The sequence below is a fragment of the Anoplophora glabripennis genome, unplaced genomic scaffold (genome assembly GCF_000390285.2).
Source record: "Anoplophora glabripennis isolate ALB-LARVAE unplaced genomic scaffold, Agla_2.0 scaffold140, whole genome shotgun sequence".
Taxonomy (NCBI): Eukaryota; Metazoa; Arthropoda; class Insecta; order Coleoptera; family Cerambycidae; genus Anoplophora; species Anoplophora glabripennis.
The window spans coordinates 830,280-852,385 of record NW_019416526.1 but is presented as its reverse complement, the minus strand read 5'-3'; the positions used below and the strand labels follow the sequence as shown (position 1 = coordinate 852,385).

At 32.5% G+C, this 22,106-nt stretch overlaps 2 protein-coding genes across 3 annotated transcripts in view; both read left to right on the top strand.

Moving 5' to 3' along the window:
* LOC108905507 (glutamate receptor ionotropic, kainate 2-like) overlaps positions 1 to 2,358 on the top strand; it is a 31,039-nt gene extending 28,681 nt beyond the window's left edge. For both annotated transcript variants that reach the window (XM_018708387.1, XM_018708388.1), the window contains one exon: positions 1,867 to 2,358. In XM_018708387.1, coding sequence (XP_018563903.1) covers positions 1,867 to 2,283 — 417 coding nt within the window. In that variant the 3' untranslated portion in view covers positions 2,284 to 2,358. The remainder of the gene's footprint in view (positions 1 to 1,866) is intronic.
* Positions 2,359 to 5,240: 2,882 nt separating this feature from the next.
* Positions 5,241 to 21,804, top strand: LOC108905508 (glutamate receptor ionotropic, kainate 2-like). Its single transcript, XM_018708389.1, has 12 exons — positions 5,241 to 5,390; positions 7,066 to 7,567; positions 8,164 to 8,362; positions 11,507 to 11,776; positions 13,447 to 13,665; positions 13,815 to 14,024; positions 19,345 to 19,429; positions 20,027 to 20,303; positions 20,532 to 20,739; positions 20,843 to 21,065; positions 21,137 to 21,252; positions 21,314 to 21,804. Exons 1-12 carry the CDS (start codon positions 5,324 to 5,326, stop codon positions 21,746 to 21,748), a joined length of 2,811 nt encoding a protein of 936 aa, XP_018563905.1. The 5' UTR covers positions 5,241 to 5,323; the 3' UTR covers positions 21,749 to 21,804.
* Positions 21,805 to 22,106: the final 302 nt, after the last annotated feature.

Here is a 22,106-nt window from a genome sequence, read left to right as displayed (position 1 = left end):
GTTTCCAAGCCAGTCTTCTGTTTGCAATTTTTTGTCAAGCCAAGCCTGCACTTGGAGCAGATGTTCTCTCTATCTCTTTCTAATATTCAAAAAGATAATTCTCGAATCACGAGAATGAATTTACCAGACAAATTTCTACAACACAATTTCATCATGAAAGGAGATAGGTAAAACTGAATCTCGCGACAATTTATTGAAAAACAGAATTTTTTCGTATATTATACAATATCATAGTAACAAAAAAATTTTTTTCATAGATCGTTTTTAGCCCAAAAAATGCATGTTTTTGAGCCATTTTTAGTTTTATCAAAAAATGATCATAAGCAAAAATGAAGGTAAATAAATAAAGAGATTGCTTTTTTTATTTTTGTAGATGGTGTAGAACCCGAGTTATGACTCCCAGAAGTTGAAGTCAATTTCGAAGATAGCTACAATCGAAACGTTCAACGTCCTGTAGCGAAAAAATTAAAGGTTTTTCGAGGAACACTTATATAACACCTATTAAAGTTCTTGAAAAGACCTTTAAATTGAATGAAGGTAGAAGTCATTAGCATGAAAACTAATGAAGTTACAATCAAAATAAAATGATTGTCTTGATTTTTGAGAAAAAAAAATCGATATTAAAATTAATGACGACGTAAAAAAAAATAAACGTATTCCTTCTGCAATTTACTTTATTTATGTATTAACAGTAGATTCTGGGAATTTGAACGATTTTAGAAGCCTAAATTAAAAAAAAATTCATTTACTTTTGAATATATTTTTTCAATTATTTAAAAAATCACCTTTTTTCAAAATATTTCAAAAAGTAATAAAGTTATTAAAAAAAATTATAGAATAAGAAATTGTAGGTTTTTTCTTACTGGACAATTTGCTTTTTTAAAAAGTTTTGTAGGACAAAATTTGACTGAGTTATGACGGTTAGAAAATCAAAACTAAGCTCAAAGACTGCCTTTCCTGAGCCCTTTTAGCTTACAAATCTTTTTTTTTCTATAAGGGGTAGGGTTTTTTATGTGTTTTTTGGGTGGCTGAAAAGTTGCAAAATATCATAGATCATTTGAAAACCAATAAAAAGTTTATAATTCAACATATTCATACCATTAAAACATCTAAAGCTTTCGATAATATTTTATTTTATTATAAGGGATGGTTTTTAAGAGTTGTAACTTTGTAATGAGTCGTAAGCTTTCTGATGAATAACAAAAGAAATGCAATATATTGTTAATGCACCAAAAGAATATTTTAAACTGTTAAAAACTTTTTTTTATTTTTTTGGCTATGGAAGGTTAGTTTTTAAGGATTTTTAAGGGTTGAAAAGTAATTAAATTACATAAATTATATTAAAAATCTCGAAAGGAACTTTATCCAACATATTTGAACATGAATTGAATCTTTAAAATACATAAATCTGCTATTTTCGCATTTTTTTCGTACAAGGGTAGTTTTCACTCCCAAACAGAAAAAAGCACATATCTAGACAATATAACTTTTGAAGTGGTGGGGTCAGATGAGCTTGTATGCAAATTTTCAGGAAAATCCATGCTATCCGAAAAAATTAGGAGCTTTTACTTTATTTTCGCCTTCAATGACTGGACTATTTATCTCAAACGATTTCGAAGATATCTGAAGCGAGTTAAATTTGAAATAATTTGGAAGCAAAAAATTGAGAGCGCAAGTTATTAAGTCCTACCTAAATGCACGCTGCTGTATGTATTATTTCAAACTTTAACATCCCGTATTTTGAAAGTGATTTTTTTTGTATTGCATTTTAATTATCATATAGAATGTGCACGTAAATTGTTGCAGGATGTTTTCATGACATAGACTTTCTAATCGAATCTTTAACATTTTTTTTTTTTTTTTCAGGACAAAAGCAGTGATGCGGAAGCCACCTCACTGAATCTAGTAAACGTTGGTGGTGTCTTCGGCGTAACAATAGCCGGCACCATTTTAGCTCTCTTTATGGCCATGCTGGAAACCGTCCTGCATGCGGGCAAAAAATCAGTCAAAACCAAAACCCCATTCGGAACCGTTCTAATGCAAGAAATCAAGTTTTACTTTAGGTTTAGCGAAGTGGTGAAACCGGTATACCAAGGTAACTCCTTAGGGGGCAGCAACCAAAGCCACAAGTTTCAGTCTGAAGAGAAAGAATTGCCCTACAACCTGGTGAATAAACAGATCAGCGTCGAGACACTGGAGAGTTACACAAACAGCCACAAAAGCAAAGGAACTAAAAAGGAACTGAAACCGTATAGTAAACAAATGAGTATCAATACTTGTTAAATTTAATGGCTTTTAGATACCAAAATGTACAGTAGAGCAAACAAAATGAATACTGTAATATAGTTTTTGTTAATTCGTGTTACTTTTCTTCGATTGCATTTGATGTGGTTTTCCATTTAGGATACTTTTACTTTTTTTGCAAATTATTAGAAGATAATTCAAATAAATTCCTCTAACCTAGTAGACCCAACTTCCCTCAGCAAAAAAACCTGCATTGTTAACCGGCACGCCAGGCCGACAGGGCACGCATGAGGGCGTCGCAACATACGAATCGAATAAATTGATTGATGAGAAGCTTCAGATCAGTGGCAGACATGTACACGTTATTACATAATGACGCGGACAGCTAGTAATTAATAATTGTCTAAAATAAAAATTATAAATGATACTTCTGAATACTTTAGTAGAAAAGTACATACTTGACAATGAAAAAATTTCTTCTACCCTTGTTGATTTGACCTTACCTTCGACAAACCACCAACACCAACATGTCTTATATGTACATAGCCTGGATAGAATGATCTTAACTATTTCCGCATTTTGAGGATTGTTTTGTCAAGAGACCTTCTTGCAAACAGAATTAATAAACAATAGTTAATGAAACAAAATTATATTTATACAGGGTGATCCATTAACGGTACGGAGCGGCTTTATACAGAGTGTTAGTAAATAAGTGCGACAAATTTCAGGGGGTGATTCTGTTTGAGAAAATAATGGCAGTTTGCTTATTAAACGTATGTCCGCAAATGATTCGTTTTCCGAGACATTTGACACCCCGTATCTAAAGATACGTGGTGTCAAATTTTTCTTAAAAACTGACGATTTAATTTATTGCTCTGAAACCGGTCGAATGTGCAAATGAAATTTGGTGGGTATTAAGAGGTACCTAGTTATTGCGCATTTTTTGACACGCAATTAAGAATTTTTTACACTCTGTATATTATTGTTCTGTTTTATTCACATATCAGTCCACTTCAACTTTTATTAAGCATATTCTACATTTAAAATTGTTAGGTTTTAAGATATAGCAACATTTCTGGAAAAACTTAATTTTTATTATTTTATAGAATAACACAAATAAATGTTAACTAATAAAATTACCTCAAAATGCAATGATAAATTATGAACTGACAAGTTGACACAATGTGACAATTTTTTCCAAAGCCATTTGGTGCGACCGAAAATAATAAAAAATAGGTTTTCCAGAAATGTTGCTATATCTTAAAAACTAACAACTTTAGGTGTAGAACATATTTAATAAAAGTTGAAGTGGACTAATATGCGAATAAAATAGAACAATAAAATACAGGGTGTTCCATTTGAAAAACTATAGAAAATCAAGTTTGAACTTGCTTAAAATTATCGTATTATAAAAAATGTCCTGTATAAAATATCGCTATTAGCTAATATAGGAGTCTTTGCCTAACGTCATGTCAAACTATGTCAAATATTTTTGCTCCAAGTGTTAGTAGTTGAAAGTTAATACAACTTCTTCGAGGTCATGTTTTTCCAAAATTCAAAGAATTTTCTACATAACTTGGCAACCTCGCACTAAAATATTATACTAAACTAAATTTTCTCAGAAATCCATATTTTAGAAAATATACAGGGTGTTCCATTTAAGAAATGTAATATTTGGCGTGTCCCGTTTTTATTCATCGCCCTGTGTGTTTCAAATTAATTTTGTCCTTTAGGTCTTTTGATATAAACTTTTTTCTGTATTATGAATACCAAGGGAGTTATTTCACTTTCTCACACTAATGGCGCACCCTGTATACCTATAAGGGTAAATTTGAGGTAGAAATTCTGCAATATATGCAACGTGACAATATGTTTTTATTAAATTACATATCGGAATTATTTATACAAAACTAAAAAAAAGAAAAATTGGTAGTACTGTTTTCCATATTAGAAATAAAGGTAATATGAAAACTATGCCGTATTCTTTTTTTATGCTCAAAATTGATTACAAATGGCAAACAGAACTAAATCTAAGTGGAAATTCCAATACAAAACAAGCACTGGATTAATTTTCTTTACTAATTTCTAGAACAGTTTTCTGCAACAGAGACATTTTGCGTCATTTTCATGATTCTAATAATTTCATGAAAAACTATTCTCATTGTCATTGTTGACACTAAGTGGTAAAAACAATATATATATATATATATTTCATTTAGTATAAATAACCACCATTCTTTTAATATGCACTCGTGAAAACACATCAAAATGATCTTTGTTAATGACATTGTTAGAAATAACTACTCTGTGGACTAATACCCCAGCAAGAATTGAATCCATAATGTCTAATAAACAATTAAGATAATTCGTCAGTAGAACCTCCTGAATGCCTGTCAAATTAGTAGAAAGTGACCTGCTAATCGGCAGGAACTATGAAAACAAAAACAGTAATATTTTGTATATTATATCTCATCCATACATCAAGCAGTTATCAAAACTAAAATTCCATACATTTTATGGACATAAATATACATCGATGTATGTATTTACTACCTTGAAGACAGCGTACGTATCGTATGCAATCTGTCTCGTCCATTTATAGCAATGGTGCCTATTTTTACTACACACATCGTGTGAGTTTCAACATGTCCAGTGAACGCAGTGCATAGCACAATTTGATGCGTATGTTTTTTACTGGACTCACCAGACGCTCATGTGTTAACAAAATTATGATATTGATTGGATTTTCATCAAATTCAATGCACTAAAAATTATTCTTATATTTAAATTTCTTAAGGGACATTTAATTTTTGATTCGTCTGAGACTCTTGTATTTATAAGTCTACTGTCTAGACAATTAATTATGTTCCACGTCATTTAATAGATTTAAAAAATCGAAATTAATTTTAGCGAGCGACAATATTCCCGTTGCCAAAAAATAGATGTCAGAACTAGAGAAGTTCACTGAAAATAGATACTAATTACAAGCGGTAGAATACTGCTATTATTATTCTATACAACACCAAGTGATTATCGTTATGTAGCCAGATAGTTTGCCCTAACCGCCATTGTGGAAAAAATGTTTTTGAATTGGACACTAATTTCTGTGTTAATTGGATACGTGTTTAGTGAAAGCGTTAACTTCGGTAAGTAAAAAAAATAAATAATAATTTACGTAAAGTTTTGTTACTCGAAGCTGTTTTAATTATTCAAAATTATCTATCGAGAATTTCGCAATTTCTGTGCCAGGAAGTTTTTATTTAAGAAGAAACTTTCAAAGTTTAATCTGAAATATTTTTTTTATAATAAATTAATAGTTAGCTACAATTAATTATTTAAAAATATAGGTATTAAACATTAAAAACTGAAGAATTATAAAAATTTTAAAAATATAAAAAAAAATTGATGCGACTCCTGTAAATTTGGAGCATAAAAAATTGCTTAAATAAATACGCTGGAATTTATCAGTTTAAAATAAAGTGATAGATATAAAGGGTGATTCAGAACTTATTACAAAAAAAAATTCTGAATGTACAAGGGACCCATACAAATACAATTTTGTAAAGGAAAAATCAAAAAGGGCAGTTCGAAAATGATTTAAAAATACACTTCTGCACGACACTGGAAACTGGTCCTCTGTAAAAACTGACCTCGCACAATGCGACCAGCACGAACTAACACAAATGATGTCTTGCTTCACCATAACACAAATGCTTCACCACAATACAATTGTTGTCTTCTTGCTTCACCATAAATTAAAACGATATCCATCAACTCTGAGTTGCTATACACGCTAACCATTTTTGACACTAACTACTAAAAAACTGTTGTAAACACCACAGATAACAGATAAACAGTATCGCAACGACGGATTTCAGTATTCGGAGTCGCTAAGGCCACGTGGCTCTCCACGCGTATTGCGAATGACGTAGAGACTACAGTTGTCCAGCTATGTAGTGGTTGAAGGTACTATAACTTCAATAATTTTTTCTCGAAAACTAAGGATTTTACAAAAATTTTTTTTACGATATTGACTACATTTCTCATGCCGCATCTATTCCCAAATTTTTTTGGATAAGTTGTGAATCACCCTGTATAATAATTTGCCATCACTTGAAGCTAATTTTGTTTTTTTCTAACAAATATCATTTCTAATCAGGACTTATTTCAGAAAATATTTATTTCGTGCAAAATATTGGTGGCAAATACTTGGTTTTTTAAAATATATTAATTTTGTAAATATAATCAAACTAATCCCGAATTTCAATACCTTGATACTAGTTTTAGAATACAATACAGAATCTGAATTTAAAATATACTACTCTCATATAGTTTAAAAGTAATATATACTACAAGCCCATCGGAAATTTTCAAGGGGTCATTTGACCCAGCATGAATTACTTATAAATCAATACTACCACATATAACAATAAATTTAGAAACTATGCCGTCAATTCTTGTTGGTACAATTGAGTACACAGATAAGCTAAATTTGTCCGCCAAGGGGGGTGGTTTTCGGCAAAACATTTTTGTACGGCATGTTTAAAGTATATAGGTTATACAAAAAAAATGATCCTCGACCTAATGCCATACAAAAATAGGAATACCGCAAGCCAGGAACATTTTTGTTTTTCCGAAAATTTTGACCCGGGTTTTGGTGATTTACTACAGTACGGCATTTATACTGCAAGTTTCGGATTGAAGCGTAGATAACTTTTTTAGTGACGCCGTACGTATCTGCTGATACAGGGATAGACTAAGACCTATACTCCAAACTTAAATTTTAACAGTATTGTTAGTAACATTTTTTTTAACCAAAAGCTGGCCTTTTCGATCAAAACGAATCTCACGAAAAAGCCTTTCGCTATGCCGTTGAAAGAGTCAACAGGAATGTCCAAGAAGGTGAGTTCACCCTGGTGCCCCTGGTGACCAGTAGTGTATCAGAAGACCAGCCTTTTCCAACCCAGCAACATGCCTGCTTCCTCTTGAGCCAAGGAGTGGTTAGCATTTTTGGTCCCAGACATCCTGTCGATATAGAGGCAGTACAGTCTGTGTGCGACGCCAAAGAAATACCCCATATCATCACCAGGTGGAACTATTTTCCTTTGAGAGATAGCACGGAAATCAATTTTTATCCCCACCCTTCTATGCTCTCCACCGCGTACTTTGATATTATTATGGCTTTGGAATGGAAAACTTTCACTGTGTTATATGAAGATGATGAAGGGCTGCTGAGGGTACTGGATTTGATCAAGATGGCCAAGGACGAAGGTTTATTGGTTACTGTTATACAGTTGGATAGGTATCATTCAGGAAATTATAGGTAAATTTTCAATTTTGAATTAATTATTTTAAAAGGGCGTAGTGATATTTCCTTTAGTCATATTCGTTTATTGGCATTCCTAAGCTTCATTTATTGAATATTTATGCGATATTTACAACGCTTGTCGGTTTAGAATTCTCGACGATTCGGAGGACTTACCACTCTCTTCTTCAGAAGAAACTTTAAACCTAGAGATTAGGCCCTCTGTCCGGTATTTATATGTGCTGTTTGCATTGCTCCATGGGGTTCCAGTGTATGATTTGAAGTCGCTGACTTATGCCGTTTCACCCCTTGATTACGAGCCTTCCAAATTCCAGGTAGTTCCTAGACCTCGATAAACTACCTACAATTTAGAAACATGTAAAAAACGTGGTCCGGAATAACACCAGTAATTTTGAACTGTAAACCACAACTCTGTAACCCAGCACACGTAGCAAATATAAATAACAACCGGAGGACTTAATCCCCAGTTTCAAAGTTTCTGTTGAAGCAATGTGAATAAATCTACACCAAATTTATGGCAACAAACGAGGAACGTTAATTTAATCATTTACTGTTTATATACAAACCAAACTAACAATGTTTGTTTTCCTTAGAACAGTTTTGAAGGATGTGAAACTAAGTGGGCAGAAATATTTTGTCGTAGACTGTGAAATAGAGCATCTGAAAGAAGTTTTGCTACAATTTCAGCAAGTTGGACTTATGAATCAGGACTATCATTACTTCATTACAAATCTAGATGCACATACGGAAGATCTAATGCCTTTTCTATATGCAGAAAGCAATATTACTGGGGTAAATATTTATACTAATACTTTCAATAGTTAAAATAATTTAAAATTAATTATTAATTCTTAAATAGAGTTATAACCGTTCCTTTTTATGTTGTTTTGTAAATGTTTTTCCACTAAAAGTTTTCCTTTGTGTTTTACAATAGTTCTTATTTTTGTCTGGTCCAGAGCACTTTTATACGTTTCATTAGATTCCAGGCAAATTTTATCTTTTTGGATAGTTCCACTTCCATTACTTTTTAAATTTTAATTCTGGCCATCTATACCAACCATCGTTCTTAAAACTACTGTTAATGGTGTTTTCTTTTCTTCCTCAGACCAGTTGTTTACCATGGCAGGTGATTAAAGCCGTTTTAGGTAGGTGATTTATGATACATTTCCATCAAATGCTGACGGCTTAGTTATTGACCACTGAAGCAATTTCAGTTTTAACAAATACTTTTCTAATGTATGCTACCTTCCTTCCTAAATTTATGTATTCACCCTATAACTATTACTACATTTTCTTCCACGATTTGTATTATATCTCGCATCTCACTTCTAAATTGAATAATTTATTTTTCAACGGTTTCTTCAAAATCTTTATAGTTTATCTTTAATTAGTTCTTCTAACTTGTTATTCTCTTTTAAACTGTTCTTCATTTCGTTTTTCAAATCTTCTCTTACATCTTTCGTCCTTTTTTTTATTAACTGTCATTTGTTTTCTACTACACCATGCGCCAAGTATTACAAGATTTGTAAAACTGCTTCAAGAAGCATATAAGATTGATCAGTAACAACTCCAAATGGTATCATCGAACTTGTTTTTGAGTAATGTCGGTGCAATTTTAATAAGAGAATCATTCTTAAGAAATAATTTTCGATGTTCTAGACCTAATTCATATATAGGGTGTTTATTAAGCACTTGTACAAACTTTAACGGGTGAATCTTGACTAATTTTAAGATAAAAAGTTCATATGATCATGGGTCAACAACGGTTTGTTTCTTGACATCTAAGTTTGTCACATCGCAATACAGTCAATAAAAGACACATTTTTTCACTTGTATTTTAAAAACTCTTATTCAACTTAAAAAACTCCAACGCAAGTTTAACTTTAAACCCCTTTATTTACAAAACGGTTGCTTTGAGCGACAAATATTAAGAGTATCTTATGTACGTAAAACTGAAAGAAGAATAGGTATGTTTAGTAAAAATGACATACTGTGCCACACAAAAGTTATGGTTATTTAAATTCAGGTCACTCTATATGGCGCCCTCTAACTTTAAATATTTGAGTTTCACATCATCAATACTACCAGTTTCCAGAATTTCGTCAAATTGCCATGTTATTGAACAAAAATATAATCAAAAACTAAACAAAAGTTTTTTTGGCCGCTTTGTATCTCAAGAACCAAGCTCTGCGAATATGAATTTTTATATTAAAATTAGTCAAAGATTCACCCTTTAAAGTTTGTACAAGTACATACTTAATAAACACCCTTTATACCTGTACTAATGTAAGTTGCAGAAACAAAGTATTAAAAATATGTACTTCTTTTTTTTTTAATCTAACAATCGTATTGCTGTTTTCTAAACTAAAAATGTAGTATGACGCTCGGTAGATTAGATATCTAAATAGAGGAACAGCGCTTAACATTTTGGCAGCTATTCATAATAAATAACAAACATTATCGTACCTGGATTTTAAGATACAAAAGAGTTAAGCAACAGTAGCAAATAAGTTGTGATTTATAGTTAATTGAAACTGCACAATATTATTGGTTCGATACAAATAATAAAAAAAAAAATCCGTAGCTAGTTTTTTATTAAAATATTTACAAAACGTTATTAATTAATAGAATTATTTATAATGCAGTTTTAATTTCTTGATCAACTGCCAATTTATGAGATCAAAAATAATCATTACCTTTTCTTTTTCTGCCTTCTTAGAAGCGTAAACGTATCATGAAAAATGCACCTTACATTTATTTAAAACGCATAATGCTCCTGGATATGAATTAATATAATATTAATAATTAAAATATGGGGTGGTCCAGATTTAAATAGACAAACTTCGGGAAACTACTAAACAACAAAAATTAACATCACTTTGCTCTATGAACATAGGCGCAGAAAGCCACCGTTTATGAGATACAGGGCGTTGAAATTAACAAAAAAAAACAATTTTTTAAATATCTGGAAAACGGCTTTATCAAATTTATCCAAATTTGGTACACATTTTTTTTCAAATATTTCCCCTAGTTTTGTATGCACATAGTCCAAATTCAAAGACCAGTGGCGGAGAAACAAGGATGTCGTTTATTTATTTAAAGTAAAACTTCTACGCCACTGAATTAATTGGTAATATGATGATTCTTTTATTTTTATCGAAAAGTGAATGGTTTACGAGTTATGAGACATATTATTCAAGTAAACAAAGCGTTGAAATAGGGAAAATAAAACAAATTTGGGTGGTCCGGATTTTAATAGACAAACTTCGGGAAAGTTTTAAATAACAAAAATTAACACCAATTTGCTCTATGAACATAGACGCAGGAAACTACCGTTTATGAGATGCATGGCGTTGAAATTAACAAAAATAAACTAATTTTTTTAAATATCTCGAAAACCGCATCATAATATGTCTCATAACTCTTAAACTATTCACTTTTCGACAAAAATAAAATAGTGTTTTTATTCATCCGGAATATTTCAGACCTTTATAAAATGTATTCATATTACCAATTAATTCAGTGGCGTAGAAGTTTTACTCTAGATAAGGAAACAACGTCCTTGTTTCTCCGCCACTGGTTTTTGGATTTGGACTGTGTGCACACAGAACTAGGAGAAATATTCGAAAAAAAATGTGTACCAAATTTGGATAAATTTGATGAATCGGTTTTCCAGATATTTAAAAAAATTGTTTTATTTTTGATAATTTCAACGCCCTGTATCTCATAAACGGTGGCTTTCTGCCCCTATGTTCATAGAGCAAAGTGATGTTAGTTTTTGTTGTTTAGTACTTTCCCGAAGTTTGTCTATTAAAAACTGGACCACCATGTATATAATTAATTACTTTTGGAGGGATTAATAAAATTAATTAACCAAACAATTTTTAAAATATACAGAACGATCTAGAGATACTATAGTCTTGTTCTTTTCTTTAGATTAGAATCATAAACCCCGACAAGGAACTGATACAGAAAATCAGCCAAGAACTATTCGCTGACGACGAAAATGCCATTCCTGAAATTGTGGCGTGGAATTTGAAGACTGAAACAGCTTTGATTATAGATGCCGTTCATATGTTTTCAACTGTCTTGAGTGACGTAAAGAAACAAAGTTCTATGCCAATAATCAACAATAATAATATTCTACAATGCAATGATACTAGCAGTTGGGAGCAAGGTTACACTATTGTTAACTTATTGAAAACTGTAAGTAACTGAACTCAAACTAAGTTATACAGGGTATTTCAGAAAGACCTCCCGTAAATAAGATTTTTTTGTTTTATGAACTCTATGTCTATCTCCCCTCTTGTTTTTGATATACAGAGCGACAAAATAAAAATTTTTAAATAAAATTTTTACGAAAATTTCCAAACGATGCAAAATACTCTTATGAACTTTGGTATTCCGGTTTTTTAAAGGATGCCAAATATGCTGGTCTAATTATTTTTTGTATATTTCATAGAGGATGCTAGTTATGCTACACTCCTATTACATTTTAAGTTTCAATTTTTTTAAGGTTAGGTTTTTTACTATTTACCCTCCAATTTCTAATATACAATTTTATTTTCTAAAAATTATATACTTTTGTTAGAACTTCCTAATGTGGACGGTTTTCGAGAAAAAAAACTTTTAATTGAATACATTAGAAATTGGAGCCCGAATGATAAAAAACCTAACCTTAAAAAAACTAGAACTTAAAATGTAATAGGAATGTAGCATAACTAGTGCCCTATATGAAATATACAAAAAATAATTAGACCAGCGTATTTGGCATCTTAAAAACCCCGGAATACCAAATTTCATAAGAAGATTTCGCACCGTTTAGAAGTTTTCGTAAAAATTTTATTAAAAAAATTTAATTTTGTGGCTTTGTATCTCGAAAACAAGAGAAGATAGACATATAGTTAGTAAAACAAAAAATTCTTATTTTTTGTAGTACTATCACCCCTGTATTTATAGGAGGTCTTTCTGAAACACCCTGTATAGTGTTTACTATACAAGTTCTTAATGAAATACCCTGCAAACATTAATTGTGAAAACGTCATAAATTAACCAAAAAGTTTCTATCAATATAACGTGGTGAAAAAAATATCATTTTTATTCAGATGCTTGACGTGGACTGAAGAAAGTGCAGAACTTTTTGTTCCTTCATTAGTAAAGTCATTAGCCCGCGTTAAATAAATCCTCATCGACCATTTTAAGAAATATTTAAATAAGTGTGATATACAGGATGTTTACTGAAGATTGGGCCATACTTTAAGGCTTAGCTTTCTTGTATGAAAGAAAGGTGAATTTAAACAACTTACTTTAGTACCATCTTGCTTCCTTAAGAAGTTATACGCCCGAGAAAGTAATTTTTTATTTCACTTTTTTACGATGTTTATTTATTATTTGGGTAATTTTACTAAAATTTTGGAAATGTTGTTTTTTTGTCTTATAAACATCTGCTTGTTCTTTGCGATAAATATAAAAGGCGTTCTAAGCGTGCTTGCCACTACATTGTTTAACTTAACTTTAAGCGTTATTTCTGTAAAACGGTGCATTTTTAAAGAAAAATACTTTTCCAAAATTTTAATAAAATGACCCAAATAATAAATAAATTACCGTAAAAAAGTGAAATAAAAACCTACCTTCTCGGGGCTATAACTTCTTAAAGGAACAATATAGTACTGGGGTAAGTTGATTTAACTTTATTTTCATCCAAGGAAGCTGACACTAAAGTATGGTCTATTCTTTAGTAAACACCCTGTAATTTTTTAATTCCAAAATGTTACAAGTAATTTTTTTATGTTTTGGATGCATAATTCACCTTTAAAGTTTGGCAAAGTATATCATTGAATAGTTCTTTGCGTATTGCACATATTTATTTGACACAGAGTTCCCATGAAGGTCTGACGGGTTTGATCAAATTCAACACAGAAGGGTTCCGAAGCGATTTCCAGTTAGACTTATTCGAATTAAGGGAAGGAGGGATAACAGACATCGGCACGTGGAATACGTCTAATGGTCTTTCAGTTACCAAAAAATCAGTAGAGCAACCAGTACCTGATGGTGATAGTTTGAAGAATAAAACTTTTATAGTTATTACAACATTAGTAAGTATATTTGAAAACACTTTTTGGAAAAAATAAACTTCTAACGTTTGATTCTTATTTATAATGTAAAAAAATGATCGTGTTTTCCTTTACTATTATTTTCGAAAATTGGTACAACAAATTTAAACTGAAGGTTGATAAAATTCCAGACAGATCCTTATGGGATGCTCAAGGAAACCTACGAAACTCTAACAGGAAATGACAGATTTGAGGGTTTTGGTATCGACCTAATTAAAAAATTATCTGAAATGGAGGGCTTTAATTACACCTTCATATTGAGAGAAGACAAACAGAACGGAGCAAAAGATCCGAAACCACCACACCGATGGTCTGGAATGATTGGAGACCTTCTCGAATATGTAAGTCGAGATTCTTTGTTAGAAATACAATTTAAACATTCTAATCTTTCGGTGGGCTAGAAATTTAAGACGTTTGTTTTGGAATCGTTGCTGTTGAGGCCATGAGTTCGAGTTGTACTACATAGATGAGAGTAAATAAACACCCTCTATGCAGCTATTGTACAATGGAAGAATTTTGGGTTGGGTCAGTGCGGGAGGTTATTACCAATCGCTTAACAACAAATTTTAGGTTTCATCTACTTAAACTTCTTTTTATTGGCATCAGTGCTTCCTTATTATAGGGCTATAATAATATAGTTTATTCTATGTTTATTACAGAATCTGAATTCAAATTTCTTAGATTGGAATATTGAGTACGTATTCTAGTCAGTAACTGACATATACTTGACACCTCTGTTAAGTGTCATAAATAGTAATTTTCTCATGGCACAATTTGATACATTTATTTTCAGCAAGAATTTTTGAACACGTAATGAATTATTAAAATTAAAATGCTATTAAAATCTAACAAGAACCTTTTTTATGCAAAATATGATAAATTTTCATAATTTCGGTTCAGGAAGTAAAAAAAAATGCGGACAAAAAAAAATTGTAAAATTTGCCCCATGGTCCCCTATATTCTTACGCCCCTGTGGCAAATTTTGATTTGTATATTATGCCGATTATTAAGCATATAAATACACTGCTCAAAATAATTAGAGGAACACTTATTTAAATCTCAATAACTTTTTTATTTGTAATACTATATAAATCTAATAATGCATATCTTAAAGACTAACATTTTGTTCGAATAAATTTGCGAAAATAAAACAAATTTACATAATCACTCTTGAGACAAAAGCGCCAATTCAAAAAAACTACAAGAAATAAAGTGAAGAATCTGTGATCCTGTCTGTATAACATAAAGATCCTGGTGAGATTTGGTTCACTAATATCGTGTATGTCTTCCATTAGCACGAATTACTGCTTGACACCTCCGAGGTAAGCTTCGGATGAGCCTACGAATGTCTTCTTGTGGTATATCCTCCCATTCTTCGATTAGGGCATTTGTTAACTGTTGGAGAGTCTGAGGTGGGTCTGGGCGCCTCCAAACACGCCTATCTAACAAATCCCAAAGATTTTCGATGGGGTTTAGATCAGGACTTAGCGGAGGCCAATCCATGGATTGAATCCCGTGATGTTGAATGTGATGGTGATAATCGCAGTATGTGGCCTTGCGTTATCTTGCATAAACAGAAAATTTGGACCTATACCATAAGCGGCTGGTATAACATGATCTTCTAGAATGAGATGATCAATGTACCTTCAGCGGTTAGAGTCTCTGGATCTATGACATGATCGGTTCTTTCATCAAGACTAGTTCCGCCCCAAACCATCACTGACCCATCACCAATTCTTTCGACTTCTTGTATGGTAGCAGAAGAATGGCGTTCATGTGGACGTCGGTATACACGTACTCGACCATCACAACCACTTATACGAAATTGTTACTCATCTGTGAAGAGTACTGGTCCTTACCTTATGTGATACGGAGTTAAAATAGGTTTTTGCACGGGTCTTCTTGGTCTCAAGTTTGCTTCTCTCAGTCTATTCCTAACTGTCTCATCGGAAATTTCCAACCCATGAGTAGTTCTGAGCCTACTTTGAAGGTCTTTTGCTGTGGATGTACGAGAACGCAAGGAGGATATGACTAAAAACCTATCCTGAATTCGGTTTGTTTTCCTCTTAGGACCTTGTCCAATGCGTCTTTTATATCTTCCGGTTTCTAATTAACGATTCCACTCGCGATGGATGACAGAAGGGCTTACATTAAAATCTCTTGCAACCTGTCGAATACTGGTGCCATACTCTATACTAGCAACAACACGAACGACTTCAACTTCACATAGATGCCTCATTTTTTACAATTTATGCTGAACTGTCAACGTTGTTTACTATTCCAAGGCGCAGCATATTTCTAAATTGAAATTTTGATTGTATGTTTCACTTTATTTTTTGTAGTTTTTTTGAATTGGTACTATTGTCTCAAGAATGATTATGTAAATTTGTTTTATTCGAACAAAATGTTAGTCTTTAAGATATGCATTATTAGATTTATATAGTGTTACAAATAAAAAAGTTAATGAGATTTAAATAAGTGTTCCTCTAGTTATTTTGAGCAGTGTAGTAATACAACCCCAAAATTTCGTGATATAATATTAAACCGTTTTGAAGTTATGCAATAAAAATTGTTTCCTGAGTTACCCCTTCAAGGGGCTGAATCTCCCTTAGGGTCCGCCATTGACAAAAACTCTACTAAGGTTTTCATCATATTTCGACATGTTTGACATACTCTCCAATTTTGAGTACTTATTTCGTTAACACCTTGTATACAGTACGCGCCTAAAGTATGGAATAAATTCAGTAAAAAACAAATTTTTTTTGGGAAAAATCCTCGAACAGGTCGATTTTTAATTTAAAAAATACATATTTTAGCATAAAAGGCGATTTTCAACCGTCATTTGTTTTCGAGTAATGACGTCATCGACATTCTTTTTAAATAGCAACCCCCTATTTTTTTATTGATTCTGAAAGATCGTGTCATTGTCGATTCCACAGTATTAAAATGTTGCCATTTTACATAGGAAAGTTTTCGAGTAAATGACGATTGAATGTTAGAAAACCCAAATCAATTAAAATAAAGCAAAAACGTTATCAAATTTAGTTTTTCGAAATTTCTGAAGTTTTTTACGGATCACATAGGTGTAAATCTTTACAAAGTGTCACTGTCATACTGACTTTCTAAGTATTGTAAGCGATATAAAAATTATTGTTGAATTTAAAGTATTAAGGCACATTTAACTGTCACACAGAGTTGAAATTTTAATTCTTATCGGATGCGGGGATAAGACTAGAACGCAGCAGGAAGTTTGCGATTTATTTAATGAAAAACATCCAGATAGCCGTATCAGCAAATCAACAGTCAATAAGATGGAATCTAAATTTAGAGAAACTGGCAATGTTGTAGATATTCCAAAACCTGGACGTCCAAGCGTTAGTGAAGATCATAAACAGAACATTTTGATAAGTATGGTAAATAACCCTCATAATACTTCACGATTGGTTGCATTAAACCATGAAATTAGTCAGGCCACAGTGCTACATATCCTGAGGAAGGAAAAATATCATCCTTACAAAATTCAACTTGTGCAGGAACTCAATGAAGACGATCATGACCGCCGCTTACACTTTTGTAAAATTATGATGGATTTGTCAAGTAAATAGAGATTTACACCGGCAAATACTTTTTTCAGACGAAGTCACGTTTTGTCTCAATGGTACAGTGAACCGTCAAACTTGCAGGTATTGGAGTCGGGAAAATCCTCATTGGATAGCAGACACATACCCAACACCCACAGAAATTAAATATATGAGCTGGAATAGTTGACAACAGAATAGTAGGGCCTTTCTTCTTTGAAGGAACCCTTACAAGAGAAAGATATTTAGAGTTTTTCAAAATGACCTTGTTCCATCGCTTGCAGTAATGTTTCCTAACAATAATGATCCTGATATTCCTGATGACACCATATGGTTTCAGCAAGACGGTGCACCTCCGCACTATGAGGGCCCTGTTCGAAATTTTCTGGACAATTGTTTTCCTAGGAGGTGTATCGGCAGACGAGGACCTATAGAATGGCCCGCGAGATCCCCAGATCTTACACCCCTGGAATATTTCTTATGGGGCTACTTAAAGTCCAAAGTGTACGTTAATAGACCACATAATTTAGAAGAACTCCAAAATTGTATTATATATGAAATACACAGAGTTACCCCAGAAATAATTCATAATGTGCAAGAAGAATTTCTACACAGACTTGCGTATTGTCAAGAAGTCGGTGGGTGACAATTCGAACACTTAATTTAGATAGAAAACTTAATGAATTGTATTTGCTTGACATAGGAATTGTTATTTTTTTAATGAAAAAAGTTTACGTTTTCTAATATTCAATCGTCATTTACTCGAAAACTTTCCTATGTAAGATGGCAACATTTTAATACCGTCGGATCGACAATGAAACGATCTTTCAGAATCAAGAAAAAAATAAGGGGTAGCTATTTAAAAAAAATGTCGATGACGTCATTACTCGAAAACAAATGACGGCTGAAAATCGCCTTTTATGCTAAAATATGTATTTTTTAATTTAAAAATCGACCTGTTCGAGGATTTTTCCCAAAAAAAAATTGTTTCGTTTTTACTGAATTTATTCCATACTTTAGGCGCGTACTGTATTTTCTCCCTTAATAAATTGTTAGATCGCTTGTGTATCTTTTTAAATTTTTTTATTGTCAGAATCCCTCGTAGAAAGAACTACAAAAATCTATCAAAAACATTTTTTTCTTAATGAAATATTTAAAGATCTGTTTAATGAATTTAATAGCGGAAAAGCAGAAATATGTACTGTTTCCATAACAATATTGACTTTATCCGATGTGAAGGGTCAGTAAATAAATCAAAATATTGTATAAACACAAGGTATTAAATTTAAAAAAAAATGTTTAAATTTAAAATTCGATAAAATTCATATCAAGCAATGTGACAACGGCGCGGCGGCTAACACGAGGTACTAAGCTGTCCAGCAATACGCAATTCAGTTGGTATTGGTATCTGGAATTCGACTCTGTCTTAGTGTTTCTTGCGTACCACTATTTCCTTTTCTTGAGGTGTTTTCCAGTGAGTGCCCGAAAATTGGATTAAAAATTGTCGTGAGTGCATCGAAAATGGTGGTGGACATTTTGAGCATATATTGTAGTTTGTTTTGCTTTTTGGTAAGTATTTAAATTATTTTTACTACGTATGATTATTTGGACGATGTGAATCTTTGGGTACTTGAATAACATATTTTTCAAATTCATAATTTGATTAAAAGTTAAGTTCCTGTTTTAATAGGTTCACAATTACTAAAATTCGAGCTAAAATTTAAGCACAACACTATCTTCGTACTACAAAATCTATACGTTTTATTTTATTTATTTAAAAACTGGAAAACGATTGTCTTGAATTTTACTAAATATTTGACAGTAATAGTTGTTTACATTTTTTCCGTAGGACAGTCTGCCGCGTGCACACGTGGTATGCATCAGATGTGTAGCGTTAGGTTAAGCGCTGTTGTCACATTGTGATATTAATACTCGCTGTATTTTGAAAACTGTTCGCTTACGCCCCTCTAATATACAACTTTTTTGTTCATTTATGATTACTCTATCTCATGCTGAAGTAATGACAGTCAAACTTCTTACACCCTGTATTGAAACTGCAAATACTTTATATTTTCTATTTCAGAGAGCGGATCTGGCCATAACAGATTTCACTATTACCTCTGACAGGGAGGAAGCCGTAGATTTCACAGTACCTTTCATGAACTTGGGTATGTATCAAAACGTAAAGTCATCTAGAATCCACTGTTGAAATTGGATCACATAAAAAAATATCATAGTGTAAATTCTATGATATTTATAAAAGATATTAATGTTATAGTATCGAATTTTGAATGAATTTAAGATTTTAGAAAAGAAATTATGAACACAATTTTTAGTTAGAACTAAAATATGGGAGAATGTAGAACAAATGGTGTAAAAATCTGTACAAACACATACCTACACCTACTCGCAGTTTCATCAAAAAACAAATACATTTACTTGGTTAGTTAGGAATTGGATAAAACTCTTTAACCTCAGTGTATACTTATTAACATTTCTGTCTTCTTTTAATATTACATTAGACAAAAATTTTTATGATCGTATTGTGTCAATTAGAAATTTGAAGGACTGTGAAATTTAAAGAAATAAATAAATAAATTGCTTTGTTGTCACATATATATGTGCTAAACATTCTGCTAATTACTAGAATTAAAATCGTATCATTATTCTTAGTATGTTTCAAGTGGTTTTCTAGTGGTCACTAGTTGTTAACGCATTCAAGCACTATTAACTAATCTCTATTAAAAAGGCTGTCTATTTTTTAGGAATAAGCGTCCTCTTCAGGAAACCTTTCACCGCACCACCAAGTTTCTTCTCCTTCGCCGACCCTTTCGCGCTGGATGTGTGGGTAGCCTTGGCCGGCGTTTTCTTTTTGGTAAGCTTTTCCCTCTTCGTCATTGGAAGGCTTTGTCCGGATGAATGGACCAACCCGTATCCTTGTGTGGAAGATCCACAATATCTGATAAACCAGTTCAGCATGTCGAACTCGATCTGGTTCGTCACTGGCAGTCTTATGTGTCAAGGCTCCGAAATTGCGCCAATGTAAGTATTCACAGAAAGTTCAAAATACAATAAGTAATATACTTTCTGCAATTCACAAAGGGAGAACACGTTGACTTTGCAGATTTTATAATTTTTATTAAGTGATTGTCAATTGAAGCATACTGGTCTGGATGTTTACAAATAGCGTTTCATATATTTGTGATTTAAGATTGCTTCTGTTGTTTGTCTGACAATCTAACTTCTGAATAATACATTCTTCTGTCTCAGAGCAGTTTCCACTAGAATGGTGGCAGGAGCGTGGTGGTTCTTCTGCCTGTTGATCGTGGCTTCCTATACCGCTAACCTTGCTGCTTTCTTAGCAACGGAAAATCCAGTAGAGTTGTTCAAAGACGTACATAGTCTATACGAAAATGCTCCCCTTCATAACATCAAATTTGGAGCCAAAAAGAACGGTGCAACTGAGAAATTTTTTATGGTATGTAAATAATAAGTAGCTGTTGAATTTACCAGTAACTGTATTCCTTCAAAGCTAATTTAATCTGCGATAATCTTAAGTTGTATTTTTTTTTCCGGTACAGAATGCAGAAGATGGCATCTTCCAAAAAATTGGACAGTACATGAAAGACCATCCAGAAGAACAAGTGAAGGAAAATGATGAGGGCGTGAGGAGAGCGGAAAAAGAATTATACGCTCTTTTCATGGAATCCACGTCTATTGAATACACCACCCAAAGACACTGCGACCTACAGCAGTATGGTGGACTACTCGACGATAAAGGATATGGAATTGCAATGCGAAAAGGTAGAAAAAAACACTCTTTTGTACAGAGATATACTGATCGAAATTGTATTTGACATGTTCTTTACCTTCAGAGTCTCCATACAGGAAACGTCTTAGTACCGCCATTCTGAAATTGCAAGCATCAGGTGTCATAGAGGATCTTAAGAGAAGATGGTGGGAAGAACGAAGAGGAGGCGGACAGTGTTCTGTAAGTATTTCGTCTTTATGACGTCTTTTTTTTAGTAGTAGTTACGTTGAATATATTACAGGGTACTACTGAGTCTGCCGAAGCCACCCCTCTGGGACTCAAAAACGTAGAAGGCTGCTTCTGGGTGACGATTTATGGAACAATTTTAGCATTCTTATTCGTTATTATCGAGCACTTGATTTACGTTCTGAAAGTCAGCAGAAAAGCCAAGATATCTTACTTTCAAGCGTTCACTCAAGAATTCAAGTTCTTCTTGGATTTCAATAGCAATGTGAAGCCTGTTCTTAGCAAGTCATCTTTGGATAAGTCAGAATCCGAGGATGCCAAAACAAAGTCGAAGTCCAGGTCCACATCTAGGTCTCCGCCTCCTTCGAAATCGAAGACGAAGTCTTTGAAAGAAAGTCTGAATTCCAAGAGTAATGGAACCATAAGGTCGGGATATCCATATGGGTTTATCGTACCGTCTTCTGGTGAAAGGTTGGATGAAACACAATAGAATTTTGTTGGTAATAATTGTCCAAAATGTGCGTTTGTTACATTCACAATAATAAGAAAAAAATCATTAATCTTTTACTTCCTTCCTTTCCCATAAAATGATAAGGGTTTTACAAGAGAGTCGTCATCTAGTGTATTAAATCCGACTGGTTGTCTAATCATATCATATACAGGGTGAGTCAGTTTTTTGTAGTAGGATTTTAACAGTTGATAGAAAATCATTTTTTAATAAGAAAAGTTCCTATAAACATAGGTCTTAGAACGCTTCGTTTGTGAGATATAGGGTGTAGAAAACAAACATTTTTAAGAATTTTTCTTAATATCTCTAAAAGACCAAATGGATTTAACCAAAAACCGTT